Consider the following 25,879-nt stretch of genomic DNA (forward strand, 5'->3'; position numbering starts at 1 on the left):
AACTTTGTATGCTGTGTCTGATGGAGGATATTTTTTTCAAATAACTAAAAATACAGATATTAATAAAAAATAGTGAACACTTAGAGATGGCTTATATCTTCCTGGTACCATCCTAAGCACTTAATGTATGTTTATGGTAACCTTAAGACATGGAGGGTGGTGTTATTCTCATTTTGGAGATAAGGAAACTGAGACACAGAGAGCTAAGTAACTTGCCCAAGGTCTTCAACCTGTCACTCTGGCTCCAGAGCCTGTGATATTTACCGCATTATGCCATCTCTGTATTAAAACATGTTAGGAATGGACAGGTTATTCTACCTAGCCTTTTCAGATTCAAGTTGTGGGACTACGTAGTTCCCCTCTAATCAACAATCCTTTGGTACTGTTAGCAAAGACATTAGCCTAGCTGTGTTAGTAAAGTGTCTCTTCTGATTTTTCACTTCTGCTTGCAGTAGTGAGAGGAGATTATCACCAGAAGTGTTCTCTTGCTCCTACCCCATTCAGTGCTATTTGCATGATTTCTTCTTAAGATTCTTGTTTCTCTTGCTGCACTTTCCCTGAAATTATGAAAACACATATGTCACATTTTGGTTTGTTCTTTGCAGATGGAAGATTCAGAAGGGACAGTGAGACAGATAGGTGCATTCTCTGAAGGCATCAACAATCTGACGGTGAGTTTGTGAAATGAATTGAAAATGTCGTTCTATAAATGTCTTTTACAACAACCCCAAAAGACCTCATGTCTCTTGGAGAATGTGTAGTTCTGAGCTCTTGGCTCTCAGCGTGACTCCCTGTCTCCTTGTTTTCCAGCACATGTTAAAAGAAGATGACATGTTTAAAGATTTTGCTGCCCGTTCCCCCAGTGCCAGCATTACAGATGAAGACTCAAACGTTTGACCATAGCACCTGGATGAACATGAGGAGTGCTTAGTCTCTTTTCTACTTTCCTTTCCAAATACTCACAGTATATACAACAGGCAACAGATGGTCTATTGTTTGTTGTTCCAACTTCTGCTCCTTGAGAAGTTTATACAGAAAGCAGGAGTAACGTGCCGATTCTGAGGTTGCCACAAAAAAATAAGACACTGGTGAATGAGAGTATAGTTGTTTTTCTTCTATTTAATGTAAAAATCTGTGATATATTATATTTAAAGTGTTGCATTTAAGATGAATGTTTTACCAGAGTGTTTCCATTCACACCCACGGTATGGAGGATTTGGGGAACAGTAACCAGAATGTGAATGATTTTGTCACATCAGTGTTCATGTAGCCACCTAAGTAGGACATCATATGAGTTCAGAATCAATATGTGGGACTTCTTTAAGCATTCAGTGTGCCCACTAAATGCCAGCCACACCTCCACTTGCCTCTTACTGTCTTATTTTTATATATTTTTCTAAATATATGTATATATACAGTACATAGAAAATAGAACTTTTATTTTGTGACATAAGGATGATGGTGAAAAGATCACGTTTTTGAAACAATGTGGTGATCAGAATGTTCATATACCAGCTGGTTTCTGAAGAAGTCAGAATGATCTTTCTCCATACTGACTTTTAACAATGTTGATCATTGAGGCGAAATTAATATATAAAAAATATTCCTTTTTGATGACACCACAAAATTGTTGAACAGTTTAAGAATTTCAACCTTAATCTTGGATCCCTTTACCTCATATGGAAGAATCTGAGGGACATTAGTATACTTTTTTTTGTTTGTTTGGTTTTTTTTTTTTGAGATGCTCAGTTGCCCAGGCTAGAGTGCAGTGGCACGATCTTGGCTCACTGCAACCTCCACCTCTCGGGTTCAAGCGATTCCTCTGCCTCAGCCTCTCAAGAAAGTGGAACTACAGACACACGTCACCATGCATGGCTAATTTTTGTATTTTTAATAGAGACGGGTTTTCACCATGTTGGCCAGGCTGGTCTTGAAAGCCTGACCTTGTGATCCACCTGCCTCTGCCTCCCAAAGTACTGGGATTACTGGCATGACCACCATGCCCAGCCTTTTTTTTTTTTTTTTTTAAGTGACAGAGTCTCACTCTGTTGCCTGGGCAGGAGTACAGTGGCATGACCATAGCTCATTGCAGCCTTGAATTCCTAGGCTCCAGTGATCCTCTCCCCTCAGCCTTCCCAGTAGCTAGGACCATAGGCACGTGGCTTCCCACCCCACCTTTCACACCTGGCTGATTTTTCAAATTGTTTTGTAGGAACAAGGTCTCACCATGTTGCCCAGCCTGGTCTCAAACTCCTGCCCTCAAGCGATCCTCCCACCTCAGCCTTTCAAAGTACTGGGATTACAGGTGTGAGCCACTGCATGCTCCTGGCCTACTAGTAACTTGAACACAAAAAAATTTGTAGAAATAGTTTTTGAGGAAACCAAAAGCAAAGCAGAAACCTTCACAGTATTGTTTTTCTCTTTGTTAACTACATCATTACACCAAAATACTAACAGTCTGCCTAAACATGTTCATTGTACATTTCTCAGGCTATCAATGAATGGAGCTTTTTAAAAAGTTGAATATTTGTCTGAACATTTTATTTCAAAGATCAAAAAAACAGGTTGCAAAATTCATTTTATAATGGCTGTTTTGTGATAATAAGATGTAGTTCATGTTTTTCTGTAGCACTGGGCCCAAATATTCTTTTTAAAAAATATTGCTGCAGCAAAAACTGTTACTCTGTTTATTATATTTGTAGGAATATTAGAAAAATATTCTATTTTTTATTCAGTGCTACATAATTACCCATGGTAGCCAACCCTACAATAGACAGGTTTTCACAAATTGAGGTGGAAGTGGGCAGTTCAGTATCTGCCATTGGACTTGATTATAAAATGTATTTGAATATCAGTGGTATTATCTTCTAAGTTGTCAGCAAGTTACCAAGTTATTCATTAAAGAACTTATAATACCAAATTACTATTTATTCATAACTAAAATGATTTGATGCTAATAATAATTTTCTTTAAACTCTACCATTCATTATTTGGTAACTGTATTGGACTTTATTTGGATTTCATTTTAATGTGACTAGATGTCACCATTTGAAAAAATCAATTTGTTCTTAGAACCTGGTTGAAAATACAAGGAGACTGTTACAGATGCCAAATTTTTTTATTCAGGACAGTATAACCTAACTGATGATATGTAAAAAGGTTAAATTTTTAATGATGTATATTATTTACAAAATATCACACACTGCTGGTGTTACCATACGAAAGAAATAAAGTTAATTGATAATTGCCTCATTTTTATTGCCGTTATTTCATTTTCCGTTGTTCATAGTAACAGGCTTTGTTTCTGATATAGAAAATAACATGATCTCTATAAACTGCCATAAATTTGTTTGAATGGAGTTTATAACGTGTATTAACAGATAGGAATTTGAGGCCTTTGTTTGAGAAGCTTTTGTAGGAAAGAAGCAACTGAGCTGAGGAATGAAGAATCATGGCAAAAGGTAAAAGAAACAAAAACAAAAAAATTAAAAAAAAAATACTGGCAAAAGGGATATAGGAAAAGCAAATGGAAATGACTCACCTACAGACTGGGAGAAATTAGTTGTAGAAAGAGGTATGTGGATCTTTGAAGAACTAACATAGTGGGCTGGGCACAGTGGCTCATGCCTATAATCCCAGCACTTTGGGAGGCCAAGGTGAGAGGATTGCTTGAGCCTAAGAGATCAAGACCAGCCTGGGCAACACAGTGAAACCCCATCTCTACAAAAAATACGTAAAAATTAGCCAGGTGTGGTGGTGTACACCTGTAGCCCTAGCTATTCAAGAGACTGAGGTGAGAAGATTACCTGAGCCAGGGAGGTTGAAGCTGCAGTGAGCCATTATCATGCCACTGCACTCCAGCCTGCGTAGCAGAGTGAGACCCTGCCTCAAGAAACAACAACAAAAAGAACTAACGTGCTATTTTTACTTTAACACTTGGAAAGAGGAAACATATCTTGGAAGAGATTACCAAAGATTAAAAGTAGAGTGGATATAACCTAGATAGAACAGATGTTTCGTGTGAAATTTGATATCACTAACTTAAACCAGCAGGAACTGTATGAATGCAAAACACCCAGTTAACAAACAGAGACCTAACCTGTATTTAGCTGTATGTATATATGCTTAACTACACCCAAGGAAGCTGTAGCATTAAAACATGAACCATGTTAACAGATGGGACTTCCCTGCAGAACTTTTACTTTGAAAAAGAAGTGCTTTGAACTAGATTCACCTGTTTGATATTTGAATGCAGAGAAAATGGGGCAAAAAGCATCACAGCAGTTGGCTCTGAAGGACAGCAAAGAGGTGCCCAGGGTCTGTGAGGTGGTCAGTGAAGCTATCGTCCATGCGGCTCAGAAACTGAAGGAGTACCTTGGATTTGAATATCCTCTGAGTAAACTCTGCCCAGCTGCAAATACCCTGAATGAGATCTTCTTAATCCATTTCATCACTTTCTGCCAAGAAAAGGGAATTGATGAATGGCTGACGACCACCAAGATGACGAAGCACCAAGCCTTACTATTTGGCGCTGACTGGATTTGGACCTTTTGGGGATCTGACAAGCAAATAAAGTTTCAGCTGGCAGTACAGACTCTGCGGATGTCTTCACCTTCTCTCGTGGAATCTAAGCCTTGTGACCTTTCCAATCCAGAATCAAGGGTAGACGAGTCTTCCTGGAAGAAAAGTAGATTTGATAAGCTGGAAGAATTCTGTAACTTGATAGGAAAGGATTGCCTGGGTCTGTTTTTCATCTTTGGGATGCCGGAAAAGCCTAAAGACATCAGGGCAGTTGTCCTGGACAGTGTCAAAAGTCAGATGGTGAGGAGCCATCTGCCAGGAGGGAAGGCTGTGGTTCAGTTTGTCCTGGAAACCAAAGACTGTGTCTTCATCAAAGAGCTGCTCAGAAGCTGTCTGAGTAAGAAAGATGGGCTGAGAGAGGTGGGTAAGGTTTATATTAGCATTCTCTGACCTGGATATGTATGATGTGACTGGCTTGTAAGAAGAAAAGAGAAGAAGATTCTAATAAGCAAGCTCACCTATTTGCATCATTCCAGCATGGGATTTTTTTTTCTTTTATTTTCCCATTGACTGAAAATGATTACGGGGTTCAACATATATTCGTGTCACAATTACAGAGAGAGAGAGAGAAAAAAAACCCTGGCTATAGTTCAGGAAAACTTATAATTTAGTTTAATATTTCATTCACTTATTCAGTAATAAAAATGGGAAGAGATAATAAAGTCACATTTAAAGTTTTATTTGCAAAAAGAAAAAAGGTGTCTGTTTGAAATACTAAGTCTAGCACTCAAAAGTATAAAATGTGTTTTTGCATCTGTTGGTGGGAGGTGGGTAGGGTAAAGTAGTGGGTAAGACTATTGAGCAGGTTTAATTAACATTTATAACACCAGTTTCAAGCCACGCACAGTGGCTTGCACCTGTAGTCAGCTACTCGGGAGGCTGAGATGGAAGGATCGCTTGAGCCCAGGAGTTTGAGGCTACAGTGAGCTATGATTGCACCACTCTAGCCTGGGCAACGGAGTGAATCCTCATATATATATATATATATTTAATAGTTTTGGTTCAGGACTCCTGAGAAAAACTCACAGCGTTCTTCTCCTCTAACACTTAACCTACTCTGCCTCCTCCCTATCTGCTGTCTCTGCACTGAGAGGACTTTGATGGGATTTACTTTGAGATTCACTTTAGTGTTAGCTCTACCTATGATTTAAAAACAGTGACCTATATAACAATTCCTTTTAATAATAATATTTGTTTAGCCTTTGCAGTAAGGAAAATGTATTCACATATAATAACCATTTTTGCTTAAACGCCAGTGTGGAATTACAACAGTACAAAGAAGAATCACCATTACTTATTGTACTTATAAGTCAAGTCAGACGCTTTACATATATTAGCGTAATTTGCATGTGTCTTCCATGACTCTAAGAGGTTTCTATTTGCCAAATTAAAGAGCTTAGATAACTTATAAATCTATTAAGTGACTCAACAAAAAAAGTCTGTCCAGTTACAAAGACTATACTCTACAGTCACGTAAAGAATATTCCCTGTAAGCCTATAAATTAAGTTAAGTAAAAATCGATTTACAAAAAAAAGAAAAGAAAATTCTTTGGCCAGGAAGAATAGCTGTGATCCCGGCACTCTGGGAGTCTGAGGCAGGAGGATCGCTTGAGCCCAGGAGTTCAAGACCAGCCTGGCCAACATGGTGAAACCCTGTCTCTACAAAAAATACAAAAAGTCATGGTGATGTGTGCCTGTAGTCCCAGCTACTTGAGAGGCTGAGGTGGGGGGATCACTTGGACCCACGAGGTCAAGGCCGCAGTGAGTTGTGATCATGCCACTGCACTCCAGCCTATGCAACAGAGACCCCATCTCAATAAACAAATATGAAAAGAAAATTCTCTGATTTTAAACTACTGGAATTGCTGAGACCACAAAGATGTTCACCTGAAAAGATGCTAGCTGGTGGCCGTTGCTCATTTTTTCTCCGTTTCCTGACCTTAATCTGTGGCTGCTTTTCCTGTTGTTGAATAACCTGTTCACTGATATGCAGCTGTTAGAAACGTGGGCTGAAGCCTTTCACCTGCATCCAACCTCTTAAAACCGCTTCTGTTTCTGACAGTCTTCTTATGGCCTTAGCCCTTTCTGTATTTTGGCATTTAGGGCATCTTCCTGTGAGGTTAAATTAAGACATACAAGTGCAATATGGCATTATGCAGTATATTCCAAAGAAATACATTTGTTGCTGTGATTTTTTTTTTTTTTTTTAGACAGAGTCTCACTCTGTTGCCAGGCTGGAGTGCAGTGGCATGATCTTGGCTCACTGCAATCTCTGCCTCCCAGGTTCAAGTGATTCTCCTGCCTCAGCCTCCCAAGTAGCTGGGGCTACAGGTAGGCACCACCATGCCCGGCTAGTTTTTGTATTTTTAGTAGAGACAGGATTTCACCATGTTTGCCAGGATGGCTTCCATCTCTTGACCTCGTGATCTGCCCGCCTTCACCTCCCAAAGTGCTAGGATTACAGGTGTGAGTAACCATGCCCAGCTGCTATGATCTTTATAATTGAAACATGTTGCAGTGCACTCTGATAGTTTGTCCTACATCAGTTTGTAAAATGCTGACTGCAAGCCACCAATTGATATCATGATCACCAATAGGTCACAATCCAGAGTTGTAAAAACTTTGTCATGGTGGAAGGAGAGAGAACTTCTGAGTTTGGTTAAGGTCAAACCTGCCTAAAATCCCAGCTCTTTTATTTAGACTTACCCAACCAAACCTCTGTGCTAGTTATTTTCAGTTCAACCACCACATCTACTCCCCACCTTCTCTGTCTTCTTCTGGCCTCTGGCTGCATCACTCTGGCTTCCATTCAGTGGAGGGCCCAAGATCAGAAGGGGAACAAGTCTGGAATGTATAGCCCAACACTCTGTGCCTCACTACACTTGGTTCCATACAGCTCCTGTCCAACTGGCCCTTCTCTGAGACTCCAGCTCCCTCCCCTTCCCGTCTCAGGCCATTGTTGGTTCCGGGGTGCTTCATTATTCTTTGTTAGTTCCTTGCATCCTGCCCCTACCGTGGAGATGTCCTTTTTCCTCAGGTAGACTTGAGAGTGCCATTGGATTTCTTCTGGAGCCTTAATGCCGCCTGATTTTCCCATCTAAAAACTTGAGATGACAATATCTACCTTGTAGGACTGCTATCCATTATGAAATTAAGAATAATCGGCCAGGCGCAGTGGCTTATGTCTGTAATCCCAGCACTTTGGGAGGCCAAGGCAGGTGGATCGTGAGGTCAGGAGTTAGAGACCAGCCTGACCAACACGGTGAAACCCCGTCTCTACTAAAAATACAAAAATTAGCAGGACGTGGTGGCACATGCCTGTAATCCCAGCTACTCAGGAGGCTGAGGCAGGAGAATCACTTGAACCCAGGAGGCAGAGTTTGCAGCAAGTGGATATCACGCCACTGCACAGCCTGGGTGACAGAGCAAGACTCTGTCTAAAATAATAATAATAATAATAATAATAACAACAATAGTGCTTAGTACAATAATCTAAATCCACTCTTTGATTCTTTATCCAGCCCAGTAAACAGGATCCACAGCGAATATAAAGGTGCATCGTTCATTCAATCTAGATTTAGGCTTAAGAGCATGCTGTTTTCTTTCCATTAGCTGGGTGTTCTTCCAATTAAAATAAGCCTTGCAACATTAGGGAACACCAGCCCCCAAATCCCTTCTCTTCGACTTTATCTCTCAAAGAAGTCCTGGGGGAAAGTGAGGAAGTGGGTGTTCATAATCCCTGTGATGCCTGCAGCTTCAGGAAAAAAGAACATGACGTATATTCTCTTCAGCCTCAAAAAATGGCTTTGTTTTCCCTCCCAATGTTTATTCACCCCCATAGCCCTCTCCTTGAGGAACTCGGAATAGGAAGAACATAACTGTGGACTTGTATTTGTCCTTCATTAGGCATTTGCATGAAAGAGTGTTTAATAAAATGAAGTATTGATATACACAATTACTTGTCAATTAAAAATGATTTTTTTAAAGAAGGTGATATTGGCAGAGACAACTGTTTCCTCTTTCTGATAGACAGGTCTCCAATAGCATAGAGTCAAGCTCAGCCTTTGCAATTTGGGTTAATATGTTGCAAAAAAAAAAAAGTGTAAATGAAAGAAAGATTCATTCAAACATAATTGCTGAGTGCCTATTACACGTATGGCTTGTTCTGTGCCCTGCCAATCCAGCAGTAAAAAAGAACAAAGTTCCTAGTCTCAAAGAGTTTCTATGTTAATGGTGGAAAACAGACAAATACATACAGATGTTTAAATGCATATTTTCAAAACATCTCACACCTGTAGTAATCCCAGCACTTTGGGAAGCCAAGGCCAGTGGATCACTTAAGCTCAGGAATTTGAAACCAGCCTGGGCAACATGATGAAACCCTGTCTCTACTAAAAATACAAAAATTAGCTGGGTGTGGTGGCATGTGCCTGTAGACCCAGCTACTTGGGAGGCTGAGACGGGAGGATCACTTGAGTCCAGGAGGCAGAGGTTACAGTGAGCCCAGATCCAGCCACTGCACTCCAGTCTGGGCAACAGAGTGAGACCCTGTCTCAAATAATAATATTAATTAAAAAATTAGAAGTAATGTAAAGAAAAAGCATGATCTGGGAATAAGGAGTACAGGAGGTGCTATTTTATATTGAGTGGTGAATAAAGGCCTCAGCAAGGAGGAGGCAATTAGCTAGACATCTGAAGGAAGACATTGCGCATCCGTGCAGACATTTGGGAAAGAGTGTTCTAGGCACAAAGAACTGCAAATGCAAAGGTCCTGGAATGGAAGTGGATGTGAATGTGGATAGCAAAAGAGGCTGACATGGATGGAGCAGAGATGAGTTTGGAGAAGTAGCCAGCAAATGGATCAAGCTGATCAAACTTGTAAGCAGAAGTAAGGACTCAACTATTCTGAGTGATGGGAGAGAGAAATGTCTTGACTGACCTGCATCTTAAAAACCTCACCTGAGGCCGGGCATGGTGGCTTAATCTCAGCACATTGGGAGGCCAAAGTGGGTGGATCACTTGAGGCCAGGAATTCAAGACCAGCCTGGCCAACATGGTGAAAACCCATCTCTAATAAAAACACAAAAATAAGCCAGGCACAGTGGCACATGCTGTGTGGCACATGCAGAGCAAGGCTCTGTCACAAACCAACCAACCAACCAACCAACCAACCAACCAACCAACCAACCAACCGTCACTTGATTGCTGGGGGGAGACCTGATGGTAGAAGAAAAAGAAAAGAAGCAGAACCTAGACAAGCAGATAGGAAGCTGTAGTCGTCCAGATGAGAGAAAAAGGTAGCCTGGAGCACAGTCGTAGAGGAGGAGGTGTGAAGAGGTCAGATTTAGGATGTAGTTGAAGGTAAAGTGTACAGCATTTGCTGATGATTGGATGTGGGGTTTGAAACATTCAACAATTGGATGCTGTATTTCCAAAAGTCTTGAATAATAAGAATACACACAAAAGCAGAAATAAATTTGTCTTTGACTTTCCTTTATCCATAGAAACCAAAAGATGGAGAAAAGCATTTTACAGAAACAGTGCCAGGGTAGGTGATTGCCAGATGGGCACTGTGTGACTGCTGCCTCGCTGAGGAAAAAGTAAACATGGGCAAAGGAGATCCCAAGAGGCAAAAATGTCATTATACATATTCTTTGTGTACACTTGTCAGAAGGAGCACAAGAAGCAGCACCCAGACGCTTCTGTCTGCCTCTCAGAGTGTTCTAAACAGTGCCAGAGAGGTAGAGGACTGGGTCTGCTAAAGAGAAAGGAAAATTTGAAGACATGGGAAACGTGGACAAAAGACCCATTATGAAAGAGAAATGAAAACCTATGCCCCTCCAGAAGGGGAGACACACACAAAAAAAAACCAAGAAACCGCCTTTGGCTTTTTTCTTATGTTCTGAATATTGCCCCCAAATTAAAGGAAAATGTCCTGGCCTATCCATTGGTGATGTGAAGAAACTGGGAGAGAGGTGGAATGACACTGTTGCAGATGACAGGCAGCCTTATGAAAAGAAGGCTGCAAAGCTGAAGGAAAAATATGAAAAGGATATTGCAGCAGACTGGGCTAAAGAAAAGCCTCATGCAACAACCAAGGGAATTGCCAAAGCTGAAGAAAAACAAGAGGAGGAAGAGGAAGGAGATGATGATAAACAAGGTTGTTGTAGCAGTTTTTTTCTTGTCTATAAAGCATTTAATGACCACTTTATACAACTCACTCCTTTTAAAGCAAAAGAAAAAAATTAAAATATAAGGCTGTGTAAGATTTGTTTTTAAACCTTACAGTGTCTTTTCTTGCACAATTAACATGTTATTGAATGTCCCTTTAGATAGCCCTGTCCTGGTGGTGGTTTTAATAGACATTAACCTTGCCTGGTACAATGCGGGGGTTGTAACTGGCATGGAAATTTAAAGCAGGTTTTTGTTGGCTCATAGCACAGATTAGTTACATATGAGGATAGTTTTTTCATCTTCATTTTTCTCTGATGCAGCTGATACAAAATAATTGTTCTGCTGGCTGAATACCATTCTGTAATTGAAAAAAACAAGTTGCAGCTGTTTTGTTGACATTCTGAATGCTTCTAATCAAATACAATTTTTTAATTTAAAAAACATTTTAGCCCTTTGCCTTCAGTAAACTGGGCATGAATAGGCCCAGGTGGCATGTTTTAAAGTTCTTAAGCAATAATTATTCCCACCTTGAATGCTTCTGAGAGGTTCGGTTACTCAGTCACTTAATGTTTCCTTGGTGTATAGTGACCCCTGTCGGCAGGAATGCTGTGTGGAATACACTATCAAGAAGGAGGTGACGTGAAGAACATGCAACTTAGAATCAGATGTGGATTTGCGTTGCAATGCTCATAAGAGCAGAGTCAAGTGGCTTAACTCTCTGTTTCCTTATTTGTAAAATGGGAATTACTTCAACTACGTCATGCATTGCTTAATAGGGATATGTACTGAGAAATGCGTTGTTAGGCAATTTCATCGTTTTGGGAATGTAATAAAGTGTACTTACACAGACCTAGACAGTACAGCCTACTACACACCTAGGCTATGTGGCATAGCTCCTAGGCTACAAGCCTGTACAGCATGTTACTTTGCCAATACTACAGGCAACTGGAACACAATGGTAAATATTTGTGTATCTGAACATATCTAAACAAACACAAAAAAGGTACAGTAAAAAGAAGGTATAAAAGGTAAAAAAAAAAAAAAATGGTACACCTATATGGGGCACTTAGAATGAATGGAGCTTGCAGGATTGGAAGTTGCTGTGGGTGAGTCGGTGAGTGGTGAGTGAATGCAAAGGTCTAGGACATTACTGGATGCTACCGTAGACTTTACAAACACTGTTCACTTTATAACTTTAGCTGCACTAAATTTATAAAAGAATAAAGTAATTGTGCTATGACAGCACAATAGCCACAGTGTCACTAGGCAATAAGAATGTTTCAGCTCCATTATAGTCTTATGGGACCACCATCATATATGCACAGTGGTTGACTAAAACACCTTTATGTGGCACATGACTGTAACTCAAGGGAGACAAAGCTTGTGAAAATATTTTCTATACTAAAGTGTAAGCTAACCAAAATTTCAGAGAACCTAGTACAAATTCTAAGTATTCATGTAATAAACAGCTGAAAGCCATAAATCAAAGTCACCATGTTTTTTTTCCAGGTGAAAATTAAAATGTGAAGCTTTTGTTGATTTTAAAAACACTGCATTCTCATTTAATTTTTTTAAAGCTATATGCTTGGTATAAAAATTCAAGTACAGAAGTGGAGAAGGTGAAGTCTTCAGGAGTGTCTCCTCCATCCTCATACCCACTGCCTCAAATCTGCTGTTGACCCTTCCAGAACTTGTATTGCAAAAAATAAAATAAAATAAAAACTATAATGCACAAATGAGATTATGCAATCCATAAATGCTTTATAACCTGCATTGTAAAAAACTTAACAATATATTGTGGAGAATTTTCTATGCTAATAGATTTATATCCACTTCATCCTTGTTAAAGCTGACACCAGTGGTTCTCCATCTTGCCTGAATATTAGATTCACTTGAAGAACTTAAACAAAAAACAAACAAAAGCCTAGTGGTCCAAACACATCTAGACCAATTAATCAGCATCTCAGAGGGAGTCTAGATAATTAAAAAAAAAAAAAAATCTCCTAAGTTACTCTAACATTTAACCATGATTGGGGCCCATGTATCTTAAGTAGTGATGCAGGATTTTTCTTGGCTTCTTTGCTGGACTCCCAGCAGGGGCGCTCTGTCTACTAGGCCCACCACACTCAGCCCTTTGCGGGAGGGAGCACATGAGTGAGTGAGTGCCGGGTTCAGCCTGCCAGTTTACCACCAAGTGTGTTTTCCTTCCTTTTGTTCCTGCTGCAAAGCTTTTTAATAAACTTTCACTCCTGTTCTAAAACTTGCTTCGGTCTCTCTTTCTGCCTTACGCTCTTCGATCAAATTCTTTCTTCTGAGCAGGCAAGAATTGAGGTTGCCACAGACCCATACAGATTTGCCGCTGGTTCAGCATGAATATGATCGTACTCCTTTTGTCCCTAAATTTCTATGGTATAGAGCTTGCACTCGATTAAAATATACAAACTTGCAAGAACAAAAGGCTGTTGCGTTGACCCTGAGTTTAATGCCAATGCCCACCATTTATATTTATGCCTTTAATCACGACTGTCCTAAGAAAAATACTATTGCTCCCATTTTCCTTGAAACTGAAACTCAGAGAGGTTAGTTAGATTTATCCAAAATCATGAAGAAGGAGAGCCTGGATCAAACCCCACATCCATCTGATTAAAAAGACCATTGTTTTGATCTTAAAAATAGTTTGAAGAGAGGAAAGAACAGCATTGGAATATGGGGGCAGAAGGTGGTGTGATGTGTCTACCAGCCAAGGAATGCCAAGGAGTGCCAGCAACCATTAGAACCTAGGAGAGATGCATGAAACAGATTCTCAGAACCTCCAGAAGGAACCAACTCTGCCGACACCTGGAGTTTGGACTTTCTAGACTCCAGGATCGTGAGAGAGTAAATTTCTTTTGTTTTAAGTCATCCAGTCTATGGTACTTTGTTCCAATCCCCTACAGAACTCATATGTTGTGCTTCTATTTTGGAACGATAACAGGACGGTAAAGTCCAGAAAAGATGAAGATGATGATTGTTCCAAATACTTGTCCATCTCATGCTATTTATCTCCCTCCCCTACCTTACTGATTGATGTCCATGGCACACTGAATGCCTATGTATGGCTTTTTTTTTTTTTTAATGTTTTAGTGAACTTCATTGTACAGAACAAAAAAAAATATCCTAATTTTGCAATGATTTTCTCTCCCATGAAAGTGTGAGTGAAAAACAGTAACATAAAAATACTTTAGGACTCTAATAAGATAATATGTACATTCACACCTTATCTTCTGAGTATTTAAATGGAGAGAGGTTCACCTGAAAAAAGTTTTCCCCAGGAAGCCCATAGAATATTCTTGGACACCTGTACACCTCTGCTTTACTGGTTGCATGCTTATCAAGAGTCAGTTTTGTTTATTCCTAATTGTTTTTACTGTTATAATTTTGTCACTTTGAGACAAAATAGAAAAACAGGCCAGATCTATGCCTGTAATCCTGACACTTTAGGAGGCCAAGGCAGGAGGATCACATGAGGCCAAGAGTTTGAGACCAGCCTGGGCAACATAGTGAGACCCCCCCCCAACTCTACAGAAAATTTACAAATAGAAAAAATAGTCCAGATGTGGTAGCTCACGCCTGTAGTCCAATCACTTTGGGAGGCCAAAGCAGGAGGATTGTTTGAACCCAGGAGTTTGAGACCAGCCCTGACAACACAGTGAGATCTTACCTCTAGAAAAAAAAATTTTTTTAATTAGCTGGATGTGGTGGTGCATGCCTGTAGTCTCAGCACTTGAGAGGCTGAGGTAGGAGGATCGCTTTAACCTGGGAGGTCAAGTGTGCAGTGAGCCATGGTCGTGCCACCACACTCCAGCCTGGCAACAGAGCAAGACTCTGTCGCAACAATAATAATAATAATTAATTAATTAAAATAAATAAAACATTTACAAAATAATGAGAAAATAGGGACTATTTTTATTCAGGCTTGCATGTTCATCCATCCTACCCTAGAAAATAAGTGTTCCTCCAGGCACAGTGGCTCACACCTGTAATCCCAGCACTTTGGGAGGCCTAGGTGGGTGAATACTTGAGGTCAGGAGTTCAAGACCAGTCTGGCCAACATGGTGAAACCTCATCTGTACTAAAAATACAAAAATTAGCAGGGCATGGTGTCGCCTGCCTGTAATCCCAGCTACTCAAGAGGCTGAGGCAGGAGAATTGCTTGAACCCAGGAGGCGGAGGTTGCAGTGAGCCGAAATTTCGCCACTGCACTCCACCCTGGGAGACAAGAGCAAGACTCCGTCTTAAATAATAATAATAATAAATAAATAAGAAAATAAGAGTGTTCATTAAGGGTTTATTTTCTGAGCCTGATGAGTTCTAACTTTCGTAATTCTAACTTGGTCTAACAACAAGCTAACTGTGTATAGCTAAAAGTTATAGGCTATGCACACGCGGTGTTCACTGTATGCCAATGCTGTTCATAAACATTTGATTATGCTAACTTGCCTAAGATCACACATTCCAGAAATGGTGAAGTCAAGTTTGAAACTCAAGCAGTCTGGCTCGGTATACTGCTTCTCTCCCCTTAGCGCGTATCACCTGCATTAATTGATGATTTCTTTAATCCAAGTAAATGTAGACAAGCAACAATTACAAAAAACCAGGAGTCTCTCGGGTAGACTGCCTTATTCTTGGATCATCTGAGGTTCCACCCAGACCACGCCTGCCTTTAGTGAGCCATATTTCTCCTATCCCTATGGTTCTTATCTGCAATTCTGTATGAACTGATTGACTCGATTGGCAAGGACTTTTTTGTTTTCTTTTCATTACTTCTTTCTCTTCGGTGGTATCTTCCTGATATTTGACTCTGCCCTGAATGCGGAGAACCACGTGTTTCCTGTTTTCCCATCCTAGGGCGGTGCCAGCCCAGGGAGCCTGCGTTTAGCCGACCCAGGCCCGCCCCTGACGCGGAACTGCGCGTGTCCCCTCCGGCTTGCCGTCCTTGCAGCTATGGCGGCCGCCGCGCTCGCGGCATGGGTGGCTCTGCAGTCGAGAACAAGGACTCTGCGTGCATTCTCCACCGCCGTGTACCCGGCCACTCGGGTCCCGAGACCTGGCCTGCGTGAGTGTTGGTCTCGTCGCCTCCGGGCTTTGGGGGAGATGCAAGGGCGGAATACCGGCCCTGTGAAGGCTGCCGCGGTGGCTAAGCCAGCGCCGCCTGGGAGAGGCCGGTGCGTCCACTGTTAGGCCCGCTTGGTAGGAGAGCCGTGGACGTGCCCGCGTTGTCCGGCTCCTAACCGCCTGTTTCTGCTCTGGGCGTTTGCTCAGAAAGCTTACATCCCCCTTTCCCGTAACCTGCTCCTGTGGTGCCCCCGCCCATAGCCGCTGGCACAGGTAACTGGTGTTCTGTATTGTTCATCGATCATCGGCAGTGTTGAACCGTGAATTTCCCCAAACATTAAGAGAGGCATACGGCAGTGCTAGGATAAATTGCTGCCCTGAATTCCAGGACACCAAATGGGTGGGCTTCATTGAACAGGCGTTGATGACTTCCATTTGACAGAGATTATGGGGATGCTTGATAGCGTGCTTACCCCAGAGGAGTCTAGTGGAAAATACAGATTTATTTATTTATTTTTTCTGTTGATTAGTATCACATTTTATTATACAAAATAAATTTCATCCATGTTGCACATTCATTCTCGCTATAAATCTGGTTTTAAGAAAATCCCTAGGGATTCAGTCTCATCTATTTCATGGTTTCCCTTTCATTGACGTCATGCCTCTATTGTAGTCAGAGTCCTCTCAAAGGACAAAAGCAGATGTGGCTGCCTTGGGTCAGCTGCACACAGTGCGCTCCCGGCCTGCCCGCTGGAGGCGCGGCTCCCATCATCATCTGGACCGCGACTGCTAGGTACTGTCGAAGTGGCAGCATGTCATCGCCTTCACCAGCCCTTCTCCAGCAGCACCAGTCCTCCCAGCTGGTCCTCTGGGGACCAGCCATCATGGCGACGTGGTGGCAGTGTCCCCAGGCAGCTGAACATCCTTGACTTCTCTTTGGGCAGGCCTGGGCCAGGGCCTTAGGGGATCTCTGTGTCCATAGTATAAATCTGAATGAGATCAGACACAATATTATCAATGATTGGCTTGGTAAGGTCGTCACTAAATACCTGCCACCATGGCTTCTCAGCCTCGACCTCAGCAGGTACCTTGACTCCATAGACCTGCAGGGTCAGGTAGAGCACTGCCACGGCTATGTGCTGGGCCTGGAAGCGGAGGCACAGCCCCCCGTGGTAGCTGTCCCGCAGCAGGGCCCAGGCAGTAACGGCGACAGGAGTCCGCTGCCAGCTGTGGCGGTTCAGCCAGTTCTTGAGGGAAACCAGGTAGTGGAGCAGGTACTTGTGTGGATGCTGGAAGGAGACCTGAAAGCGCAGAACTCTCAGCATGAGAAGCTCGCACTGCACAATGCTGTCTCGGAGCTCCCAGAAGCGGGAGTCCAACTCCAGGGGCTCACCGCTTGGGTTAAAGTACCTGTTGGCCACATTGATGATATAACGAGTCCGCAGATGCTGCTCTTCCACTTTGCCAGCCAAGTAAATGGAAGACATGGCGATCAAGTAAGGGTCATAGGTGTCCAGGTTGGTCTCGCAGAAGAACTTATGGTAAATGGTGCAAGCAGTGGCAATGGGAATGGACCGCATCCCCAGCTTGACACCTGCCTCCATGATGAACCTCGCCACTCGGAAGTGCACCCTGGCTTCGGGCGCCAGCCGTCCCTCAGGGCCCTGCAGTACGGGTCCCCGTCTGCCGCCCTCCATGCCTTCCATGAGGCCCCGCGGCCCTGGCGGAAGGAAAAACGGCTCCAACGGAAGGAAAAGCGGCCCCGGCGGAAGGAAAAGCGGCCCCAACGGAAGGAAAAGCGGCCCCGGCGGAAGGAAAAAAGTTGGCCCAGGCGCGCAGAGGCCGGCAGAGCGGGGGCGGGGGGTGCTCGCGGCCGCGCCACCCCGCCACGGAAAATATAGATTTATTAACGGAGAAGTCCTATGTATTGAGAGGTGATATGATAGAAGTGTGGCTAGAGTGACCGGAGAGTTGAGGAGGAGCTGGCGTGAGTCTGTCAATCAGCGGATCCTGCCTGTGCTGCTCCTTAGATATAATCTCTAATTTACTCTCCTCATATTACCAACAACCTAGTCCAGGTGACTGTCTCGTTTCTACAAGTTTCTTTTCCGTTTGCTGTTTCCCCTCTTGCTCTCCTACATTGAATTATCGCAACAGTCAAATGAAGTTTTCAAACTATAGATCTTGTCTTGCTGCTCCTGTGTTTAAGAACCACAAATGTTTCCCATTGCTTTTCAAATAAGGTATAAATTCATTAATGCTTCATACTGGCTCTTCATGGTTCTAATACTTGTCTATTTTGAATTTTTCATTCTTTCTTTCTAGGAATACTTCTATTGTATACTATGCAGTGTTCTACACCCTCACTGGGGATACAGCAAGGTGGAGAATTCAGAATATAAACAATCAAACAACTAAATAAGATGTCAGATAGGGTTTAAGTTATGAAGAAAAATAAAGCAGAGTATTGAGAATGATGGATTGGTGGGGGAGTACTGGCCATAGGGTAGATAGGAAAGATCTCTCTGAGAAAGTGACTTTTGAACAGAGCCCCCAAGCCATGCAGAGATCTGGGGAAAGAGCCTTTGGGATATAGGGAACTGTAAGTGCAAAGGCCAAAAGTTGAGAACAAGCTGAGGGGTGTGTTCAAGGAACAGAAAGAAAGCCAATGTGACAGGAGCTAAGTGTGAATAGAGGAGAGAGTGGAGTGGTAGTATAAGACGTCAAAGAGTTAAGTAATGATCTGCTCTCTCAAGAGTTTGTAGACATTTCATTTGGATTTTTGGCTTGAGTTTTATATGGGAAGGCTTTGAACAGGGAACTTATATAATGTGATTTGCATTTTTAAGTGATCACTGGCTGCTTTACTGGGGTAAAAGTGGAAACTAAAGACCTATTTGGGGGCCGTTGCAGTAGCAAAAATGAGATGATGGTGACTTGGATTAGAGTAATAGTGGAGAAGGGGGTGTAGTTGTATTTGCGATATATCTTGAAGATAGAGTTTATAGGATTTACCGATGGATTTGATGTGAGGCTTGAGGACGTCTTAAAAAATCCTGTTACGTTTTTGTCCTGAGCAGTTGGATGAACGATGATTCCATTTATATGAGCTGGAAAGACTGGAAGAAGAAAATCAAAAGCCCTTCCAAGAGGCTGGGCATGGTGGCTCATTCCTATAATCCCAGCACTGTGGGAGGTAGAGGCCTGTGGATCCCTTGAGCCCAGGAGTTTGAGACCAGCCTGGGCAACATGGCCAAACCTTGTCTCTACTGAAAATACAAGAAATTAGCCAGGCGTGGTGGTGCATGCCTATAGTCCCACCTACTCCAGAGGCTGAAGTGGGAGAATTACCTGAGCGTGGGAAGTCGAGACTGCAGTGAGCCATGATCGCACCACTGCCCTCTGGCCTGAGTGACAGGAGTGAGACCCTGTCTCAGAAAAAGAAAAAAAACTCTGCCAAGGATGCATTATAGTTAAGAAACCTGTTAAGTGTCTGTTAAATTTCAGCCATATTGAATTTGTTCACTTTGATTTTTCCATGTGCTCTTGCTCTGTCGAAACACTTTTTCTCGCCTGCCTGTCTTCATGGCTACGTTCTGCTCATCTTTCAGGTTTTAGCTTAAAGTTCACTTTCTTAAGGAGATTTTCCCCAACTGTATTACTCAGGGTTTTCCAGAGAGACAGAATGTAGATGTAGAATAGGACAGATACAGATGCAGATATATAGATATATGACAGGGGATTTTTAGGGGAATTGACTCACTCCACAGTAGGTTGTCTGCAAGCTGGAAGCCCATGTCAGTTCAAGTCTGAAAGCCTCAGAACCAGGGAAGCCAGGTAATTTTCAGACCAAGGCTGAAGGCCTAAGAACTCAGAGGGCTGCTTGTACAAGTCCTGGAGTCCAAAGGCTGGAGCACCTGGAATTCTGATGTCTAAGGGCAGGGGAAGAGTGTCCCAGGTCCAGAAGAGAGAGAGAATATGTTCTTCTTTTATCTGCCTTTTTGTTCTCTCTGTGTCCTCAGCTGATTGGATGATGCCCACCTGCATTGAGAGCAGGTATTATTCCTCACTCAGTCCACTGACCCACATGCCTATCTCCTCTGGAAACACCCCCACAGACATGCCCAGAAATAATGCTTTACCAGATATCTATGTATCCCTCAATCTGGTCAGACTGACACCTAAAGTTAACCATCACGGCTGGGCACGGTGACTCACACCTGCAATCCCAGCCCTTTGGGAGGCCAAGGTGGATGGATTGCTTGAGCTCAAGAGCTTGAGACCAGCCTGGGCAACATGGTGAAATGCTTGTCTCTAAGAATTAACCAGGTATGCTTATGCCTTTAGTCCTAGCTACTTGGGGTGCTGAAGTGGTAGTTTGAGGCTACAGTGAGCCGAGATTGAGCCACTACACTCCAGCCTGGGCGAGAGTGAGATGACTTTGTTTCAAAAAAAAGAAAAAGAAAAAAATTTACCATCACACCAACTAATTGACCAGGTTTAGTTCCTTGGTATGTGTATTCATAATATTTATTACTGTTTATTGAAATTATTTGTTAAAAATTTGTCTTATTTGACAGACTCTGTAAGAGTCATTTTTTTTAGATGATGAGCTTACTGTATCAGCAATTATATTCAAATAACTATAGAATTTTTCTTACTGGGTCTGGGCACGGTGGCTCACACCTATCATCCTAGCATTTTGGGTCGCCTACGTAGGCGGATAATTGAGGTCAGGAGTTCGAGACCAGCCTGGCAAACATGGTGAAACTCCATCTCTACTAAAAATACAAAAATTAGCAAGGCATGATGGGATGCACCTGTGGTCCCAACTACTCAGGAGACTGAGGCAGGACAATCACTTGAATCCAGGAGGCAGAGGTTGCAGTGAGCCGAGATCACACCACTACACTCCAATCTTGATGACACAGCGAGACTCCCTGTTTCTAGTTTTTTGTCTTAAGATGATTTTGGTCCCTGAGCTTACCAAAAAAAAGCATTGTTTCATTGTTATGTTACTGAATACCTTAAATTGTGTTGTGTTGGAATAATGTGATCATGATTGATGTTCACTAACTTGACATTATAAAATTCTCTTTACTATCTTTTATGTACAACAGAAAGGACATCCAGAAATGAAAGGCCGCCAAAAAGAAAGGTAAAAAGTTCATATACTCTACTATCTTAATGGTTTCTGGAGTTCTAAAATAAGGCAGATATTCATGGCAGAAGGGTATTGGCAGAGAAGACTTCACAAGGTCATGTTTACTGGGTGATTGCCATAGCCCTGGTAGAGGTTAGTTTTTGTTTTTCTTCAGTACCCAGAGACTGGATCATCTTTGAGAGGTCGACTTACTGAGGAACTCCTAGGAAACAGGTGTATAAACCAGAATATGGAACAATTTCTAATGCTATCTTAAGTCCTACAGCCTGGGACTTATGCATTGTTTATTTATTTATTATTTTTTTGAGACAGAGTTTCACTCTTGTTGCCAGGCTAGAGTGCAATGGCACAATCTTGCCTTACTGCTACTTCTGCCTCCTGGGTTCAAGCAATTCTCCTGCCTCACCTTCCCGAGTAGCTGGAACTAGAGGCACACACCACCAGACCCAACTAATTTTTTATATTTTTAGTAAAAGGGGAGGGTTTCACCATGTTGGTCAGGCTGGTCTCGAATTCCTGACCTCAGATGATCCACCTGCCTCAGGCCTCCCAAAGTGCTGGGATTACAGGCATGAGCCGCTGCACCTGGCCATAGTCTTAACTAGTTTAGTCTCACCCTGTGGACATTTGAATTCCTTCCTTCTATGGAGGAATCTAAACTGTAAGGTCAGTTGGTGAGCATAGCATCAGAACAAAGACACATTAGTTGGAAGTTAAATGGTATCAAATTACAATCATCAAGAGCAGACATTTCCTCAGGAGTATTACCTGCTTCTAGGATGCCGACTACACTGGTTTTGATACTGCATAGATGGGGCATGGCTGAATTTTGCCACTATAAACCCTACTTTTGCGTGTGGCGATCCCCTAGTATTTGATTCCATTAAAAATAAATGTGAATGTGATTGACTAAGCTATCAAGTACTAGTTTTTCTCTGGGCCTAGGAGACATATAATTTCTAAATATTTATTTATTCAATCAGTTTAACCCTAATTATTCTTTTTTCCTTTTCTCTTTACTTCCAAGTACTTAATGCCCTCATGTACTACTGACTTCCATCAAAGAAGTTTGAAAAACTATTTCAAAATATATTAATTCATCCCTTCATAAGCAAAATGTACAAATTTTGCTTAAAGTCTAAAGAAAGAATTTTTTAATGAAGAAAATGTGATATTAAAGGGCATCCTTGCCAAAGGGTTTGAAGAAACAGTGCAGAGATACTTAGGTAGATTTAGTGTTTTTTAAATTTGGATAGCAGCAGTTTTGTGGGAGGTCAGATTTTACATCTGTTGCAGTTTTGCTTCTGTTTCTTTTAATTGTAGCTTTTTGTTTTAATGTTAAAATTCTCTAAAAATTAAAGAATGTGTTTATATTTGAAATACTAAAAGATTTTATATTTCTTAGGCGCTACCTCCTAGGACAGAGAAAATGGCTGTTGACCAGGACTGGGCTAGTGTTTACCCTGTTGCAGCACCATTTAAACCCTCTGCAGTACCTCTTCCCATTCGAATGGGGTATCCAGTAAAAAAGGGCGTGCCCATGGCAAAGGAGGGAAATCTAGAACTTTTAAAGGTAAGATAAAACTTACATAGAAATAAATGCTGATCTTTCCCCCTCTTTCTACTCTCTTATGCTTTAAGGTTCAGTATATAGCTTATTGTATTTTAATTTAAATTTTTTAAAATAATAGGTATTTTAATATACAACACCAGATAATAATAGGTGTTATATTTTCATGATCGATGGTAAAGAATACTCAAAAGAATCCTAAGCATTTAAGAATGTGATTAGTCGGCCGGGTGAGGTGGCTTACACCTGTAATCCTAGCACTTTGGGAGGCTGAGGTGGGCAGGTCACTTGAGGTCAGGAGTTCAAGACCAGCCTGGCCAACATGGTGAAACCCTGTCTCTACCAAAATCATGCACAAAATTTGCTGGGTGTGGTGGTGGGCACCTGTAATCCCTGCTACTTGGGAGTTGGGAGACTGAGACAGGAGAATTGCTTGAACCTGGGAGGCAGAGGTTGTAGTGAGCCAAGATTGCGCCACTGCACTCTAGCCTGGGTAATAAAGTGAGACTGTCTCAAAAAAAAAAAAAAATGTAATTAGTCAGTCTTGTGGCTCCCCTTTCCTGTTGTATCTTTTTTCCTTTTGGAGACGGGGGTCACTGTGTTGCCCAAGCCGATCTCGAACTCTTGGTCTCAAGAGATCTGCCCACCTCAGCCTCCCAAAGTGCTAGAATTACAGGTGTGAGCCACCACACCCAGCCTATCATATCTTTTCTATAGTTTATCTTTTTAGTGGTATTAAGAAAAATGTAATAACCTAATTTGAGATTGAGAATTGGGAGGTGAAACTTCCAGTTTAGAAGGAGGAATTTAAAATTTTTCTGTCCAGAAAAGTAGAATATTATTTAGTATTATTATTACAGTCTACCAAATATAACTTTATTGCTTGGAGCAAAATAGGTTAAGGTAAATGCTTCATTTGATAGGAAGTATAATGATTTATGATGGGTGTTTTAAAGAAAATATAAATGCTTAGTCTGGGAATGCATGTCTTAGATGATTTCTTCTTAAATACAATGAAAGTTATACAAAGGAAAATGAACTGTTTTCCATTAGATGAGAAAGTTATACAAAGGAAAACAACTGTTTTTCAAAGACCCGGGAGAATGGGTACGCTGGTGCTGGAGACAGGGGTAAATGAAATTTGGAAATGGGAATGTTTGAAAACTCAATAAAGCATACATCAAGGAAAACAGATCTTTTCTTTAAATAAAATAAGCAAATTTTGTTTAAAGAGGTCTTTGGGGAATCACTGAGTGAGAGAGTAGCAGTATATTTGCAATAATACTAATGGTTGTGAATCATAGTTTAGTAAACATAAAAATCCAAACATTTAATGCATGCCATCTATTTGTAGTGATGGTATCATTGAAGAAGCTTATTAACTGAGCTAGTATATGCAAAGTACATAGAACTGTTCCTATGTAAGTCCATGCAAATTGTCTATTTTTCCTTTTATGATTTTTGAGGTTTATATGTTCATGTTTTAAAAATCAAAGTCTATCACTGCTATCTGTTAAAAGTAGGCCCTTGACACTAGGGTTTATAATTTTTTAAATGTATAAAAAGGAAAAAAAAAAAAAGAAAAGTAAAGTAAATGAAGCCACCCATCCCCAAATCCCAGTTTTCAGTGCCTATTTTCTCTTGATTAAAACACTATTTTCTGTCCAGGCGCAGTGGCTCACACCTGTAATCCCAGAACTTTGGGAAGCCAAGGCAGTAAGATCACTTGAAGTCAAGAGTTTGAGACCAGCCTGGCCAACATGGCAAAACCCTGTCTCTACTAAAACTACAAAAAAGTTAGCCAGGTGTAGTGGTGCATGCCTCCCAGCTACTTGGCAGGCTGAAGCAGGAGGATTGAGGTGGAGGTTGGGTTGCAGTGAGCCAAGATTGTGCCACTGCGACAGAGTGAGACTCTGTCTCAAAAACTAAAAACAAATATTTTCTGATCAACATTCAAGATACTTGGTATAATTCTTGGAGTAACTTTCTGCTTATTTAAATTTTCTTTCCAAATGAACCTTTAAGCTAAATTTTCTCTTTTAAAAACTTTACATTATTCAAAAAATGACCTAATAAATGCTAATCATTTATTTGAAGGAATCAAATCTCTGACCATTCCTGAATTTTCATTCACACTATGAATGATTCAGTAGCCTTTTAATGTATCATCATAAATACATTCCTAACTTCATTAAACTATCCAGTTAAGATTTGCTAGCTTCACTTACTAGTTTATAAGATGTGGGTTATGTACAAAGTGGAAATACTGTCATGCTATGCAGTCCAGGGGAATTGGGATGATTAAACAGTGATTCTTATCCTGTCAGGGCACAGTGGCTCACTCCTATAATCCCACCACTTTGGGAGGCCAAGGCGAGTGGCTCACCTGAGGCCAGGAGTTCAAGACTAGCCTCTGCAACATGGTGAAACCCCATCTCTACTAAAAATACAGAAATTAGCCGGGCATGGTGACACGCCTGTAATCCCAGCTACTTGGGAGGCTGAGGCAGGAGAATTGCTTGAGCCTGGGAGATAGAGGTTGCAGTAAGCCGAGATCATGCCACTGAACTCCAGCCTAGGCAACAGAGCAAGACCCTGTCTCAAAAAAATAAATAAATAAATAAACAATGATCCATGTACTTAAGTCATTTCAGTTTTATAAAGGAAATATACATGTGTACCTGTAGATTCGTGGCAGGAAGAATACTATCAAAATGATGTTTAGTTTTTCTTTGTGATTGTCATTATAAGATGTTTGGTAAAAGACAAAAGATTTATATGATTTGAAGACAAACCCAGGTATCATTGTAAATTACTTGGTACTGAATCTATATTTTAAGAAATTAATTTATTGAATTGACAACATCTGTGACAAAATCAATATGTAAAAAAACAGATTTTATTTACTACATGGTTTATTGGGCCTGTGATTTAATATGAGAAAATTATCTTTTTCATGTTTTTAGGACATTTAGGTAATTTATTCTTTAAATTTCTCTATTTAAGATTCCCAATTTTCTGCATCTGACTCCTGTAGCAATTAAAAAGCACTGTGAAGCTCTTAAAGGTAAGTGATTATTTTCTTATGTGAATTTTATATTGACTTTGAACATATATTTAAGAATTTCTGTTCGAATATAATATATAGCCTTATATTCAAGTTGTTTTCAGTGAATTGTTATGTGCCAACCACTACAAGGTATTAGGAATGATAATTAGAAACCATGATCCTTGTCCACAGGTAGGTTAGGGACTTACTGTTGAGTTTTAGAAAACATGCACTTAAGTCTGGCCAC

General features: G+C 41.2%; 4 protein-coding genes across 16 annotated transcripts in view; 3 read left to right on the forward strand and 1 right to left on the reverse strand.

Moving 5' to 3' along the window:
• Positions 1-3,252, forward strand: part of PPFIBP1 (PPFIA binding protein 1) — a 172,699-nt gene extending 169,447 nt beyond the window's left edge. For all 12 annotated transcript variants that reach the window (XM_064377380.1, XM_064377383.1, XM_064377387.1 and 9 more), the window contains 2 exons: positions 606-671; positions 811-3,252. In XM_064377380.1, the coding sequence (XP_064233450.1) occupies positions 606-671; positions 811-897 (153 nt within the window). In that variant the 3' untranslated portion in view covers positions 898-3,252. The remainder of the gene's footprint in view (positions 1-605; positions 672-810) is intronic.
• On the forward strand, positions 3,245-11,198 carry REP15 (RAB15 effector protein). Of its 2 annotated transcripts, none has more exons than XM_012474276.2 (2): positions 3,245-4,941; positions 10,508-11,198. In XM_012474276.2, exons 1-2 carry the CDS (start codon positions 4,261-4,263, stop codon positions 10,538-10,540), a joined length of 714 nt encoding a protein of 237 aa, XP_012329699.2. In that variant the 5' UTR covers positions 3,245-4,260; the 3' UTR covers positions 10,541-11,198. The 2 variants fall into 2 exon arrangements, with proteins under 2 accessions (XP_012329699.2, XP_012329698.2); XM_012474275.3 differs by lacking the exon at positions 10,508-11,198 and adding an exon at positions 10,086-10,495.
• Positions 11,199-15,734: 4,536 nt separating this feature from the next.
• MRPS35 (mitochondrial ribosomal protein S35) overlaps positions 15,735-25,879 on the forward strand; it is a 51,134-nt gene continuing 40,989 nt past the window's right edge. The window contains exons 1-4 of the mRNA XM_012474268.2: positions 15,735-15,850; positions 20,970-21,007; positions 22,419-22,586; positions 25,590-25,650. Of these exons, the coding sequence (XP_012329691.1) occupies positions 15,739-15,850; positions 20,970-21,007; positions 22,419-22,586; positions 25,590-25,650 (379 nt within the window). The 5' untranslated portion in view covers positions 15,735-15,738. The remainder of the gene's footprint in view (positions 15,851-20,969; positions 21,008-22,418; positions 22,587-25,589; positions 25,651-25,879) is intronic.
• Positions 16,779-17,555, reverse strand: LOC105732228 (cyclin-Q-like). The gene is made up of 2 exons (XM_064377390.1): positions 16,899-17,555; positions 16,779-16,838 (listed from the first exon to the last, which is right to left on the reverse strand). Exons 1-2 carry the CDS (start codon positions 17,553-17,555, stop codon positions 16,809-16,811), a joined length of 687 nt encoding a protein of 228 aa, XP_064233460.1. The 3' UTR covers positions 16,779-16,808.

Source organism: Aotus nancymaae, unplaced genomic scaffold, assembly GCF_030222135.1.
Source record: "Aotus nancymaae isolate 86718 unplaced genomic scaffold, 86718_ANA_hifiasm-v0.15.2.pri h1tg000016l, whole genome shotgun sequence".
NCBI classification, from domain to species: domain Eukaryota; kingdom Metazoa; phylum Chordata; class Mammalia; order Primates; family Aotidae; genus Aotus; species Aotus nancymaae.

Excerpts from the sequence above, each read along its gene's own strand:
- REP15 (XM_012474275.3), top strand. The coding sequence starts at position 4,261 with ATGGGGCAAAAAGCATCACAGCAGTTGGCTCTGAAGGACAGCAAAGAG. Across the intron at positions 4,942-10,085 it reads AGAAAGATGGGCTGAGAGAG|AAACCAAAAGATGGAGAAAA; the intron begins GTGGGTAAGGTT and ends CTTTATCCATAG.
- LOC105732228 (XM_064377390.1), bottom strand. The coding sequence starts at position 17,555 with ATGGAAGGCATGGAGGGCGGCAGACGGGGACCCGTACTGCAGGGCCCT. Across the intron at positions 16,839-16,898 it reads CTGAGAAGCCATGGTGGCAG|ATTTATACTATGGACACAGA; the intron begins GTATTTAGTGAC and ends GATCTCATTCAG.